The sequence below is a fragment of the Benincasa hispida genome, chromosome 11, assembly GCF_009727055.1.
Source record: "Benincasa hispida cultivar B227 chromosome 11, ASM972705v1, whole genome shotgun sequence".
NCBI lineage: Eukaryota > Viridiplantae > Streptophyta > Magnoliopsida > Cucurbitales > Cucurbitaceae > Benincasa > Benincasa hispida.
This window is the reverse complement of record NC_052359.1, coordinates 220,378-235,229: the sequence shown is the minus strand read 5'-3', so window position 1 is coordinate 235,229 and position 14,852 is coordinate 220,378. Positions and strand designations below refer to the sequence as shown.

At 35.9% G+C, this 14,852-nt stretch overlaps 2 protein-coding genes across 3 annotated transcripts; one reads left to right on the top strand and one right to left on the bottom strand.

The window, feature by feature from the left end:
• The first annotated feature begins 253 nt into the window (after positions 1-253).
• Positions 254-7,460, top strand: LOC120089792 (heat shock factor protein HSF8-like). Of its 2 annotated transcripts, XR_005485326.1 has the most exons (4): positions 254-950; positions 4,555-5,874; positions 6,052-6,147; positions 6,428-7,460. XR_005485326.1 is itself a non-coding variant. In XM_039047188.1 (3 exons), exons 1-2 carry the CDS (start codon positions 669-671, stop codon positions 5,830-5,832), a joined length of 1,560 nt encoding a protein of 519 aa, XP_038903116.1. In that variant the 5' UTR covers positions 254-668; the 3' UTR covers positions 5,833-5,874; positions 6,052-6,371. The 2 variants fall into 2 exon arrangements, 1 of the variants encoding a protein (XP_038903116.1); XM_039047188.1 differs by lacking the exon at positions 6,428-7,460 and having other exon boundaries at positions 6,052-6,371.
• On the bottom strand, positions 7,248-12,208 carry LOC120089793 (syntaxin-22). Its single transcript, XM_039047189.1, has 7 exons — positions 11,716-12,208; positions 10,025-10,118; positions 9,343-9,482; positions 8,974-9,048; positions 8,345-8,502; positions 8,167-8,267; positions 7,248-7,786 (listed from the first exon to the last, which is right to left on the bottom strand). The coding sequence occupies exons 1-7, from the start codon at positions 11,904-11,906 to the stop codon at positions 7,721-7,723; spliced, it is 825 nt and encodes a 274-aa protein (XP_038903117.1). The 5' UTR covers positions 11,907-12,208; the 3' UTR covers positions 7,248-7,720.
• Positions 12,209-14,852: the final 2,644 nt, after the last annotated feature.

Genomic DNA, 14,852 nt, shown 5'->3' with positions numbered 1-14,852 from the left:
TGAATTATCCTACCTACCTTTTATATATATATATATATATATATATAAACTCAAAATACAACTATGTAAACAATCACCAAATGGTGAAAATTAGTGGATATAAAAACAAGAAACGTAACCTCAATTACCTTTGAATGCATTTTTTCTTCACAAGTATTAGAAGATTCAAACCTTTAATAGTCAAAAAAAAAAAAAAAAAGAAAAAAAAGGTATTTGAGGATTCTCATTTATCTATTTTTTGACGAGGGAAAAAAAAAGCAGCACCTCAAAATAGGAACCTTATGTCAAAACACACCAACACGACGTCGTCGGAGGTCAAGATTTCAAAATGGCGTCGTTTCATAGCTTCGATTTCCATTTAGGGCAAGTCGGTCAGCTTCTCCTTCGCTTTGCTGTTAGTCCGTACGACCACTCCCATTTTCAGTCTCTCTGTTAATCTTCATTTCTCCTTCGTCCTTCTCTCTCATCCGCCATTGTTTCTTCATTCTTCACCTCCAAAACCCTCCGATTCCTCTCTCTACACTCTCATTTCATCTTCAATTGAAACAGAATTACCTCCTGAAGATGGGATTTCTCCGTTTCTCACATTTCGAAACCCTAATTTTCTGAATCTGTACTTTGTGTTTTGTTTGTTGTTCCTTACTCCTTTCGTGTTTGTTGATCGTGAGATGGACGGGACTGCTAATGGCGGTGATGCTGGATTGGCCTCCGGGAGTGGCAACTCACATCCGACGGTACCGGCTCCTATCACTAATTCGAACGCGCCTCCACCGTTTCTGAGTAAGACTTATGATATGGTGGATGACCCGGCTACCGATGCGGTTGTGTCTTGGAGCCCTACGAATAATAGCTTTGTGGTTTGGAACCCGCCTGAGTTCGCTAGGGATCTTTTGCCCAAATACTTCAAGCATAATAACTTCTCCAGCTTCGTCAGGCAGCTCAATACTTATGTATGATATTCAGCTTATTTTATCTCTTATTTTGAGGTTCTGTGTTGAATTAAGAACCATTTGATTTGGTTTTCATCGATCTAGTTCATGTTCAGAATCTCTGCAAATCATTAATTTTTTATGTGAGGGTTGCTTACTTTGTCGGTTACTAATTAGAATGAGATTGAAGTTAATTATGGTTAGTGGCCATCGGGCTGATGTTTCTTGAAAACAGTGGATGCTAGGAGTGGATTGAATTCGTGGGATGGAATTGGTAGTCTGCGTTTTATGTTTTAGGCTGCATTTTTTGTTCCTCTAAAGATGTGTTTGTTTCGTCATCTTGAATGTGTGGACATTTTTGTAATCGTAATTTGATATTTAAGGTGTGTGTTTTCGATAGGGTTCTTGAGATAGTTTTAGACTCTATGTACATCAAGAACTGTATATTAGAGCATGGTTTTGGGTAGAATTTCTGGGTTTGAGAGATTTGAGTGCTGATGAATTCCGCACAAAAAATTTGCATGTCTTATTTCTACATGTAGGGACCACTCATCTTACGGAGTCGGACATTCTTTTGATATGTTTAAAATAGGCGTCATTGATTTGCTACTGTTGCGCTGATAACCTTCTCCCCCTTAGTTTTAGAACATGGGAAATACAGTTGTCTTTGGTCATTTCTTTTCTGGAAATGGAAACACTTCTATTAGGAATGATGAAAACAAGAAATGCATCAGATGGAAGGAAAAAAGATCACAAATAGCCAGATCTTAATCATTCATGGAAAAATAATGCCAAAACAAAAGAACTCCAATTACTAGGCGCGGTTGGAGGTTTGCTTCTACCCATTGGGATATTTTTTTGGTAACACACTGGATGGGATTTATCTTTTATGTACTTTCATCCCAATGTAACGTTTATCTCTGCTCAAGTTACTTGCTAAGGTAGTTAGATGCTGGAACAGAATAGGAGAGGACTTCCTTTGGGATGATAAGATAACTGATGGTTGTGGCAGCAATTGTGTTAGTTGGTATGAAGTTGTAAAAACAGTGGCTAGTAGTAGAACTCGAGTCTTATTACTCAAGATGATAGTGAGCTAAATGGCCTTGACTTAAGGGGTGAAGGAAGTGAAAGATAAGTAACCTTAAGAGTGTTGGAGGTTCTTGGATTTTTATTTCAAATTGCGGCCAACAAGAGGATCGTTGGCAAGTGATGGTTGGATCAGAAGGTAGGAAAATGTCATTGAAGGCAATCGTTCTCTGACGGCCATTTCAAGAGGATTCCTCAATAGATTTCAAGGTTCAAGGAGAGGGAGGGTGGAATATGTTATCCCGAAGACATCTCTTCAACTCATATGGGGAAGAATGAATTATCCTCTTTACTGCTCATCTGTCTTTATAACTTGTTGACCATCTTGGAAGCATCCCCTTGGCGTGTTATGAGCAATCAGTTTTTTGAAGATGGACTTCATCTGTTCCTTTGTTTTTCTTTTGCTTCAAGTGTTTGGTTAGTATTCTCCTAGGTTATCCAGTAATTTATTATTTGTTCAACTTCATCTCTTTTTAAAATTTGTTTTTGAAGGGTCGGAGAGCTCTGTTCTAGATCTTGCGCTGTAAAAGTTCCAAAGAAATGTAAATCACTTGAGGAAAATGCAATAGATGTCCTTGTATGGGAGATTTGGATAGATAAAAGTCAATTTTTTTTTAAGGTCAGCCTAAAGATACCAAGGATGTTAGGGAGTTCATTCCTACTTGTCCTTGCATTGGGAAGAGTTTTGTAATTACTATCTTCTTTCTACTGTAATTTTACTACTATGTGTTCTCTTCTGCTCATTCAAAGTGGGTAGCTTTTATAAAATCTCCCCTGGTTAAGTAAAGATATAATCTTCTGCTCTCCCATCAATCCTTTTTGAGACAATGCTTTGTATCACAAGAAATTGGGCATGTATTAGATCATGTAAATGGAGCCCAATAAGTCAAAACCAGCTATAGGTTGACAAGCATCTGTTTGATTGGCTATTTAGGGACATCAACATAGATTATAATCGGCATTCATAACCTATGATGGCAATAAGTCAAACAAAATTTCCATGCATTAAACATTGTAAACGTTTACTAAGAAAAGCACACTTGGCGATAACAAGGAATCCATTACTGGGCCATTGGAACACTTGTGACTCACAATGTAAGTCAATCTACAGAACCCATAACATTTTTTTAGCTTCTCAATCTGTTGCTGACTGGCTGATGAGAGGGTTATGGAGTCTAGGAAAGGCTGCTCCAAGCTTGAATTCCCAACCAACCTGTCTATCTTCCAAATAGAGGATCCTTGGATCATCCAGTGTTGAAGAACGAAGGTTAATGATATTCAATTTGGAGATGTTCCTTTAGTGGCTGCACTGCAGCTACTGTTTCTTCCAGCAGTAAAATTTTCATTCCATTGTTCTTTTAACATATGTTATTCCTTTGATGTTGTTAATGTTACCTATCTAAACCCCATCCCACCCTACCCCAAGAATAAAAGAGGAAGCCGTGCAACTTGCTGCAATGCTTATGCAATAGGGTGATGGTCCTTTTTGATGGTTCACATTTGACACTGCAGCTCCAGGAGCCTCTCTCGTCTATGTTGTTAATTTAGGAGATTACTTTCATCTCTCTCTATCCTCTCAAAGAAGGGGGGCATGGTAGGATGATTAAATTTTGGAGTCTCTGGAGGGAACAGTGCACTTTTCCCATCCTCATCCAAGGACTGTTATAGAATCATTTTCTAGGCCTTGGATAAAGTAGAGCAAGCTGAAGATTGCCTTGGTTTTAAAAATAAATTCATTTATGAAGAAGCTATCGAGAACAATGGATGGGCAAGTGTAGAAGTTGATGCTCTAATTCCTTTAGTGTAAATATATGCTTAGTTATCTGGTGATTGAAAGCGTCTTAAAATATTGGATTCTTCTTGTGGTTCTTCCATATGGTGAAATATTTAAGTTTCCGTTTTTATTGGACACAAGTTCTCGTTGGTCATGGTGCTACACTGTAATTTTGAAAAGAATTGGAAAGAAAGAAAACTCGAAGAGGAGGAAAGAAAAAACACCTAATCGCAAATTGCAAGCTGCTGACTTGGAATTTTGCAAGATTCCCTCTTATTTCTTCAACCAAGTCTCCTAGAGGAAAGCATGAAGCCATGAACCACATTTTCCTTCCATCAGATCTAAGCTTGTTTTTCCAGACTATATACCTATAAGAAAACTAAGAGGTAACTATTGCATCATTTCCCCCTTCAAGATGGAAGACCCCAACAATTTTGAAATTCCAGCAGATGGCAATGTTCCAATAATTGGTTTTCTATTTATAAATTTGCTTACATAATGTACCAAGAGGAAACATTTTGTTGTGTTTGGCTTTCCAAATCAACTCACGAAACATAGTAGGAAGTGTAGCCTCTCCCTCAATGAAATTGTAAAATGACTTGGCAGAGAAAGTATTAAATAAAAACACCGATAGTTGCAGTTCCTTTTTGTGTAAATATATATTCAGTTATCGGTTTTCCTTTAATGATCATTCATTTGGCTTACTCACACCTTTCCAGATGTTTGATTCCTCCACTGTACTTAGTTATTTATATTGTTTAACAGGGCTTCAGGAAAGTGGATCCAGACCGTTGGGAATTTGCTAATGAAGGCTTCTTAAGAGGTCAGAAACACCTGCTTAAGAGTATTACTCGGCGAAAACCTGTCCATGGGCAAAGTCAGCAACAACCACAGCAGTCTCATGGACAAAGTTCCTCAGTTGGAGCTTGTGTGGAAGTTGGTAAGTTCGGTTTGGAGGAAGAGGTTGAGAGGCTCAAAAGAGACAAAAATGTACTCATGCAGGAACTTGTGAGATTGAGGCAGCAGCAACAGACTACTGACAACCAGCTGCAAACTATGGTACAGCGTCTACAGGGTATGGAGCAGCGACAGCAGCAGATGATGTCATTCCTTGCAAAGGCTGTGCAAAGCCCTGGCTTTTTGGCTCAGTTCGTGCAGCAGCAAAATGAAAGTACTAGACGCATAAGTGAAGCTAATAAAAAGCGAAGGCTAAAGCAGGATGGAATTTCTGATTCTGAGCATTCTACTGTGCCTGATGGGCAAATTGTGAAGTATCAACCTCTCATGAATGAGGCAGCAAAAACAATGTTGAGGCAGATAATGAAAATAGATACTTCTCGTATGGAACCATTGAACCACAATACCGACAGTTTCCTAATTAGTGATGGTTTGCAATCATCGTGTTCAGCAATGGACAATGGGAACTCTTCCAGTTCTGTATCAGGCGTGACTCTGCAAGAGGTACCTCCGACCTCATCTTTTAATTCAGCAGCTTCTGGTGTTGCTCCTCACGGCCCCTCAACAGCCAAATCAGAAATTCAATCGTCACCCCAAGCTACAAATTCTGACAAGGTTTCAATTGCTCCCTTTGCTGTTAATGCTGTGCGGGGTCCAGAGGCTCGAGAAGCTTCTTCCCTGTCTGTTTCTGAGACAGATGTAATCATGCCTGAGCTTTCCCATATATCTGAAATGGTGTCTGAGAGCATTATTGGTGTTCCTGAAGTGGACTATAGGGTACCGGAGGCAGGAAATGCTGCATTTATAAGTCCGGGTTTTTTAGATACCAATGGAACTATTCCTATCGAGATTGATAACATGTCCCCTGATGCTGATATTGATGCCTTGCTAGACAATTCCAACTTCTGGGACGATTTGCTTGTGCAAAGTCCATGTCAGGACGAGGAGGCTGACTTTATGGTCGGAGGAGGATTACCAAAGACGAACGATATGCAGCAAGTAGAAAATGCATGGGACAAATCTAAACACGTGGATAAACTTACGGAACAGATGGGCCTTCTCACTTCAGATATTAAAAGGGTTTGAACTTGACATCAAATGTAAATTAGTTCCGAATGACTGATTAAGGTAAATTGGAGATGAATGATCACTTCTACTTCTATATCCTTAATAATGACATCATGTAACTCAATTCCTACTTTTTAACTGCTTATTTTTGCGCATAGTCAGGTGTCCATTCTTACAAGTTGCAACTTTCCTTATCTTGATTCATATTTTAGCGTTGGCTTCGGCTTCGTTTTACAGGTTGCCTTTCGATGGTCGTGGAGGAAAAGACTCATGATGAATTATCTCCCATTCATATCTTTTGTCCATTTACCAAGCTGTGGCTAGAATATTATGGTAAGGTCTGTAAATACTATACACAATGATGTTAATGGTTAATGAATTTTAAGTTCGGCCTCTTGGATTGAGAGAGAAGGAACTGAAAGGTATGGGTATTACAGGGATTTGTTGCTTTGGAGGCAATAATATCAATTTTGTTTGGGATGCCAAATGTATTTCTAATGTTTGAGAGCTTTTTTTTTAACAGGATGCAGATCCCAATTTATTCTTAGTATTATACAGATGGCTGACTGATAGAAAAATTATATTTATTAGTACATCTTTTGCATGTAAACAGGTTCATTTGGCTGACTTTGGATACCGTGAAATATTAATCAAAAGTCCTTGTAACAATGGGAAAAATCATAACAGTTGGATTGATTATACCGATGGAGTCGGTAAATCTACCGAAGTTGCAACCAAAGTACTTTGAAAAAATTGTAGTCAGGTTTCTCTTTTGTTTTGTACTACGTCACTCAAATCCATAACTTTTCATATTGAGTGGAATGTTTTCGTTGAATTTTTGTGGTCTAACAATGAAGTTGGATTCCTGCTTCTTTGTTTGGAGAGATGGGATTTTTCTTTTTTTTATCCTTTTTCTTTCTTCTTTTCGAGTTTAGTGGGGAATCGAAGATGGCCTTGCTCTTATGCTCAGATTTGATTTGTTATGCCGGGGAAGTTAAGACCTTCACCCATTCACTTACTGTGAATGATTGATGTGATTCTAGAATCACGTTCAGTGATCTAGTATTTTATTTTTGATTGTGCCTGCAATTAATTTCACTTTCAGCCGTTCTGAAAACTCAAGTACCTAAAGATTTAATTTTCAAAAACAAAAATATAAAAAATTGAATAATTAGCAAATGAATCCTCAAATTTGGTTTTTGTTCTCTTCGAATAAAAGATTCTTTTCCTTGATTAACTGTGAAATAAAACCAATAGGCGAAGTCGTTAACAGCTTCACCAACGGCAACTAGTCCGTATGGCCCTTTGGTTCATAAAAAATAAAATAAATCACAAAGAAAATGATCCTCTATTTTGCCCAAATAACACAAGAACAGCAGCAGGTAGTTTTACCATGATTCAGTCACTACCCAAGTTACAACAATCACAAAAAAGAACAGACCAAACCCTTCTATTTATTACAGACAGACACAGAGGGGAGAGAGAGAGAGTGAAACCCCTCTCTCTCTCCTCTCATTTTACCAGCCAAGGTGCAAATGAGGTAAATGCTTTGTGTGCAACAGTACAGAACAGCTAAGTGAGGAAAAAAAATAATTTATCAATATAATTGAATAATTAAAAAAAATAAAAAGTAAAAGAAGAAGAAACAAGCAAGTTGCACACATTCACACAAAGAGGTTATGACATTTCCAAATGGAAGAGGATGGTCGACCCGACAGAAGCGAGGTGTATACTCTGAAGGCGTATCGACATTGTATACATAGAGCCTCTTCACAACCCCTTCCCTTCCCCCCGAAGGCAGGATCCAAGAACAATGTAAACTTTATCAAAACAAACTAACAGGAGAATTGATCTTCTTGCTACAACCAGCAGCAAGTTTCTTGCGTCAAGTCAATGCAAACTTCTTTTAAGCAACAACTATTATGATCACAATGAGGAGAATAATACCAAATATCACCAAAAGTAAGCAAGCCTGTTAAATCAAACAAAAGAAAAACAGTGAATTAGATGTAGGAAACACCTGTCAGAGTTACCATGTTTGTGGTTCTTATGCATGAAAAAGAACAAACACTACAGTGCTTATTGATTTAGAGTAGTATTCAAGTGTCAGATCTTAAAACCAGTTTCGAATGAAATGTAAAAAATAACGAGTCAATATTCTAAGAGCTGTAAATGTAATAAGAAACAGCCAGGGGAGTCACTCTTCACTTCCCTACCCTCCTACGAGTTTTCACATAGACATTGCGACGCTGACCTCCAAACGGGAAACGTAAGGGCTCATCCAGAGATGAATTGCTATAAATAAAAAATCAAAAAAATCCTTGCAAATATAAGGAAAACGTAGGGGCTCACCAGAGATGAATTTGATCTTTGTGTCTTTGAAGCTTTTACAAGCTGAGTTGTTCCCTGTGACGTTGCAGCATGGGCACCCTCTATGTTGGATCCAATATCATCTACAACCATGGTGATATATACATGAATAACTTCAGCTACACAAAATTCTGCAACTTTATCAACTAAAGTTACTTACCAATCATGGCTCCCTGTTCATGGACTAGAACCGCAAGATCTTTAAAAATTTCATTCACTTCTCCAATTTGCTGCTGGATTTCATGAATGCCTTGCTCTCTTTCCTCAATTATTGCCTCATTGAAAGCTATTTCATTGTCCAATAGCAAGACCTCTTGTCTGCACAAACAATCAATCCAAATTAAAAGAGACGCATGTACCCACCTAACTGTAATCGAGTTTCTAAGTAGCAAATTTTAGATAAATTGTATCTGGCATGGCAGAAAACATTATGCATAACAGCATAACGACACATCCTATTCCGGTCTCAGGATTCACTTTTTGACAAGCAAGAAAAAAGAAGCTAAAAAGAAAAGAGGGTAAATGCCACAATAGGATTCACTATTTCACGATAATTGTTAAACTCGTTCTATTTTAACACTATGGACTATGTATGTGGTTTAGCATTTTATCCCATTGGGTTATTTAATGAAATCACGTTCTTGCATAAAGAGTCCAACTCCAACATCATTTCATCGTACACAGAGCAGAGCATTTGAAACATAAATTCAACTGCATAAATATTATACTTTCCAAGGTTCTTAATCTAACCCAACACCTAGCAACAAAATGCAGAGAGAAAACTATTACCTCCTAGATTCCACAAGGAGGGCACGCTGTTCAAGATTCTTCTCTGAGCTTGCATCTGCCTCGCCAGCTGTGTAGCTTTATATAGGTTCCAACCAAAACCACAATGCATTTCAATGTTAATAATGATGTATTCAAAACCAAGGGAAATCAACATTCACAAGTAACTCCCATGTAGTTTGTAATCAACAAATACTCCATGCAAATATCTTATATACCAGAAGGAGCAATCCAATACGTTTCTTTGGGTAGCTTACCTCTTTTCACATCCCTCCCCTTTTGATAAAATGGAACTACTTTTCTCTGTTTTCTCTTTTTAAAGAAAAAAGAAAGAGCAAAAAAGTACAAATGTTTATAATAAACCTGACGTACCTAGAAGGTAGAACAGTTTGGGGAACAAAAGGTGTATATGCTGTTTCCCTCTCAGCTGCAAGTCGTTGAGCCTTCTGAAATTCTTTCAACACTGCTTGAAAATCTTTCGCAAGTTTAGCATCTGCAATTTTCTTGCTGGCCTGCAGAATTATCACATTGTTTTAAGAAAGTGGGGAGGGATAATTTTCAAGTTACTATTAGGTATCTAATATACTTCATGCCCTAATAAATACATTCATACTCTATCCTCATTAATGGGTCAGAGTGAAACTAATTCCAATTTCTACTACAACAAAGAGAGATTATACAATGGTGCTCTTACTATGCAAGTGGGATTTGACATCCAAACTAAACCTTCTCACATCATCTCACTGAAAGTTGGTTGTAGAATCAGTAAGATTCCAGAAAACAGCCCACAATTTTCCAGTTGGATATTCAAACAAACAATAGCCAATGCATCAATTTAATGAAACTATGTATGCAGAATGAAAGATAGTGGTGGAAACTAGATATTGTAACTTGCCATCATAGAGTGCTACTTCATAATTTCATACTGACCAAATCCACAGTGTATTCAAATTGGAAAAGTTATATCTTCCAATGAGAGGAGATTTTTTAGTTGGATTTTTTTTTTTTTTGGGGGGGGGGGGATTTTGGACAGGAGTGTTAAGAAGAGTCTTACATTAACTTCAGCATGATGATCTATGTCGCTGGCTTGTTTAAGTTTAGCAGAGGTGTCTTTAACCAACTGTCCAATATGTAACCTGGTCTTGTGCCTGCAAGGGATCAACAAAAGATTAAAATATTTTTTTATTGGAAAAAAATCAACATGGAAAGTGAAGACAAATTCTTAATTTTTTTTAAAAAAAAATTGAAGACAAACAAAACTGTGGTGTCTCTAAGATAATTGACAGGCAAGTTTAATTACTCAATGAGGAGTCAATAATATAAAATCATATGCCACAAAAAGGTCAGTTCCAATAGTTTATATGGAATTAAAAGTTTATAAGTTATGCATCATTCCATGGACACAACCACCACCATGACAATTGTATAAAAAGGGCACACAAAAATAAAGGATGAAATTACTATGAGATCCTAGGTATTTCGTAATTTATTTATTTGAATAAAAAAAACAAATATTGATGGGAAAAATGTTTTTGTGTATGCTAGTGAAAATATCATAATTGTCATATTTGGAAAAAAATTCTACAAATCATCTATAACTGTACTTTTATACCATGTTAAAAGAGATTGTTTGGAGTGAGAGGAGCCTAGCAGTGTTTTTTCTTTTACAGGGCCAAATACCGCAAATGCTATTCATTCAAGACAGCTACACATTTATTAGTTCTACTGGCATGGCCTTTGTAAGAGCAACCATGAAGACATGAAGACAGTGTTCAGTTCTTTTTGCAGACTGGTATTTCCCCAAGAGTACTAAAGAAGAAATCAAACAACTTCTTCTGGTCTAATTCTTAAGAGGAAAGCTAAGATTTGTTGCAGCTACTTCATGGAAGGTTTGGCACAGAGGAACCAAAGAACTTTTAAAGACATGTCCAATTGGCTATGACCTTGGGGGCTAGAGCTTGAGAAACAAATTTAAGAATTTGAGTCAACGCAGCTATGGCAATAATTAGTGTGGTTGAGATCGAGAGAAATCGTAGGCCTTTCTTATGATGAAATACATATCAATGAACAGAAAATATTGAGGATTATTTTTACATCAATACCCTAGCTTTGGGACGGTGTGCCTTATCTAAAACATATATCATTATTCTCATCTCTTAATCCAAGGCTTCAGACCACTAGGAGTAACCTTATATACGTACACATTATATGAGGTCACAACCTAGCCTCATATAGTTTGTATTACCCGAGTTGGACTAACTAGTATCTCACATGGTTCCTATTATTTTCCAATACTGCTCCAAACGAAAGTGCGGAGAGACAAACACTAAGAGCTCTACAAACTGAAACTGCATAGAAATGTAGGACTATGATACCCGTTTCCAAAGGAAGAGATGGCGCTAGTCCAAACCACGGGTATCTCCCATGCATATCTTTTCCACGGTCAGAATGTTTTCCTAGAGAAAAAACAAACGCCAAGGACAACGCACAAGACAAAACTATAAAGAAACCTAACATTTTTACGGATACAATCAATAGGAAGCAAACCGCATCGTTGAACCCTCCTCAAAGTAATAGCGGTTCGAAACTCAACAAACAGACAGCAATTCACAAAATTCAACAATCCATTGAGAAAGCCATGGATATCATCGACGAATCATACAATTCAGGAACCCTAGCATCAAAACATCAACAAGAAACCAAAGAGAAAAAAAAAAAAACAAATAACAAATAACAGAAACTCACAGCTTCTCGCGTAGCTCAGGCGTATCCTTAGGTGTTCCTAAGGTATTAACAAGCCTCTGAAACGTAGCGACGGCAGTATTAATCTGAAATATACCCGAAGCAACGGCTTGCGTGGGATCTTGTTTGCCATTGATGAGGTCTCTCCTCGAAGAAGCAAAAGGGCGACCAGCCTCGATATCTTGAAAGCTCATGTCGCCGAGATCCTAACCTTTTCCGAAGAGAGAGAGAGAGAGAGAAACAAGAACAAATCGATTGAAAACAAATCAAAATTCAAGAAAAACACAGATCAAATTCTCCCCTGGAAACGAGGATCGGTAACAAATTATGTAGGCGCTCCTATGGAGGAGGATCAGAGGAATCCTCAAATGGGGAAAGTGGCGAATTAGGGCAATTTGAAGATTGGCCTTTGAGGAATTCGCAATGAGAGAGGGAAAGGAATTCAACTTTTTAGAGAGGGGAAGACGACGATGATGATGGAGGAGAGAGAATTAGAATAATGATTTTTTTAAGAGGTGGAATGGGTTTTGTTATGCTGTGTCGCGCCAAGATCATGATGACCTGTAATCGACGACACGTGGGTGGCTGAGATTTGTCGGAAACCGAGAAGAACAAGGACATTTATATTGTTTCTTTTTATTATCATAATCTTACGTTTTAATCATTTAAGTTCAAAATTATTTAAATATGTAGCCTAAGATATTATAATTTTTTTCAAAAACAAAAATATTATAATCATACCGTATAAACGTGAAAAATAAATATATATTTTAGTTCTATTAGCTATTGATTAAAACATGTATTTTTCATTAACATGTTTGAATCTCTACCGTTGAAATAAAAATAAAATCAATTCATCCAATATATTATTTATTTATTTATTTTTAAATGATAATTAACCTATTTTATTTTGAGTTAAGCTTATTTTGACATTGTCCACTTTATGATAGTACCTACATCATTCATTTTCATGGATCTAAAAATTTTATTCTCACGTCTATTGTTACAAATTTGAGACAAAAGATTATATGATTATGTTCTCACTCTAACGATATTAAAATGTTTAACTTTGTGTAGGGGCATTTGGACGACTGGATCGAGTTATTAAGTTAGAGTTGTTTAGTTTTATACGAAATTAAATAATTTGTATTTGATGTGTAGAATTGTTTATTTGCATTTAGGATATATGTGTTTGGTGTGCAAAATTATTTACCTTTTAATTCTAAAACTTACTTGCAATTTTTTTTTTTTTTTTACCACTGTATATATACACACATATATATAGATATATATTTCCATCCAAATTTTTCTGTAGCAACAAACTTGAGTTTGAATTTTTCATCATCATCATTGTATCTTTTGATTTTCAATTTCACTCCATTTTGATATAGGATTGAATACGAATATAACAAATTTTCTTAAAAATTTTAAAAATTATTTAGGATAAAATTTGCAACATACCCAAATTTAATTATAAATGTTAGATTATATCCAAAATATATATAGATCATTTGGAACAAAATTGTAAAATAGATTTTGTGAAATTTGATTTGGGATAAAGAATTGATTGGGATCCAAATTCAAATTGAATCAAATTTGAAATTTATCTAGAAGGGAATTGAATTATGGTAGAAGCGTGATGATCGCATTCTTTGATTTATTGAAATAATTAAAAATACAAAAATGAGAAGAAAAGGGTTAAACATCATACTTTTACCGATCCACTATCTCCTCCTCGAAGTGGTGAAGTCTAGGTCTTCCTTGCTATACTCCTATTGAGAGATTTTTCTTGGAGAAAAATCTATACAAAATGGCCATAGAGATTCAGTTAATATTTTAATGATAACAAACATTAATTTATTCACTAGCAAATTTGGTATTTTGAATAACCTATTGTGTAAGGCTCGGAAAAGATTTCAATACATTGAATCACTTAGATCGAAACTCGAATAAATAAGATACGACACTCTCTAAGCCCTATTTATAGAACTTTAATTACTCATAATCCTAAAAAAATTTAAATCATATTTGAATATTTATTATTTGCATTATCTCTTAATTTGAATCTTATCCAAAATATTTAATTAATTTATTTTAATCTCATCCAAATAAACTTTATAATAAAATATGTATTAATTGTATCCAATACAATTAATGTCTTTCTTTATAAAATCTGAAGGTTCAATTTTTTCCCCAATATATTGGATCCTCGGTGATCTATAAATGGGATTTTATGAACCTATAGATTATAAACTCATATGACTCAGTATTAATCAATTAAACTTCATTCATTGACTACAAGGCAAACCGCTATACACTTAGTTGAACTATTGTATATTGCAGGACAAGTTGCGATCTTTCGTGAGTTGTTCGTAATTACATATGGGTTAAATGTCCATTTTACCCCTGTAATTACATCTTTTCCTTAAGTATCATTGATCTCTCTAGTGAATAATTTTTTTATGGTCTAGCCACAAGCTAAGTCCTTCTCGCGGCAGTGAAAGGATAAGGCCTCTAGTTCAAGACCTCGAAACGACACTTAAGGGAGTTACTCGTCTACTACCATATATAGGAAGAAGTGAATTTTATATTGTGAAGTTGTGTTTTCAGCTCTTCATTTAGTCAAGTCCCCATAATAATAGACTTATTGAGTAGAAAACTTGGACCACTTTCACTTGTGCAAATCAAAGGTCAATACCTCACATATAGAAGATCATAATTCACTTAGGATTCAAATCGAATCGCACATGATCATTCTATGAGATATTAATCTCATTAATTAACGGATTTATAAGAGATTAATTATTTTGCGGTCCGGTCTTATACATACTCTTTATATAGGATATCTCTACTCACATGTCTCTAAATGAACGGTTTGAATCAAATCATTTGTAATCATTACAATGTGGGTCGTATTTACAATGTCACTAGGATAAGACATCTAATCTTACCTATATATTATAGACATTTAGGTTATTTCTTGAACATGATCAACTTGTACGTCGACTACATATTGTTCAAGACTTTATGTAATAACATTGGATTTTTAACTGTTAATGAAGAATATTGTATATTTAACAATTAAATTAATCAACTAATTAATTATTAGACTTTATGACACAAATCCCAACATATCAAAC

Excerpts from the sequence above, each read along its gene's own strand:
- LOC120089792 (XM_039047188.1), top strand. The coding sequence starts at position 669 with ATGGACGGGACTGCTAATGGCGGTGATGCTGGATTGGCCTCCGGGAGT. Across the intron at positions 951-4,554 it reads TCAGGCAGCTCAATACTTAT|GGCTTCAGGAAAGTGGATCC; the intron begins GTATGATATTCA and ends ATTGTTTAACAG.
- LOC120089793 (XM_039047189.1), bottom strand. The coding sequence starts at position 11,906 with ATGAGCTTTCAAGATATCGAGGCTGGTCGCCCTTTTGCTTCTTCGAGG. Across the intron at positions 10,119-11,715 it reads CCTGAGCTACGCGAGAAGCT|GCACAAGACCAGGTTACATA; the intron begins GTGAGTTTCTGT and ends GATCCCTTGCAG. Across the intron at positions 9,049-9,342 it reads CAAACTGTTCTACCTTCTAG|CTACACAGCTGGCGAGGCAG; the intron begins GTACGTCAGGTT and ends ACCTATATAAAG.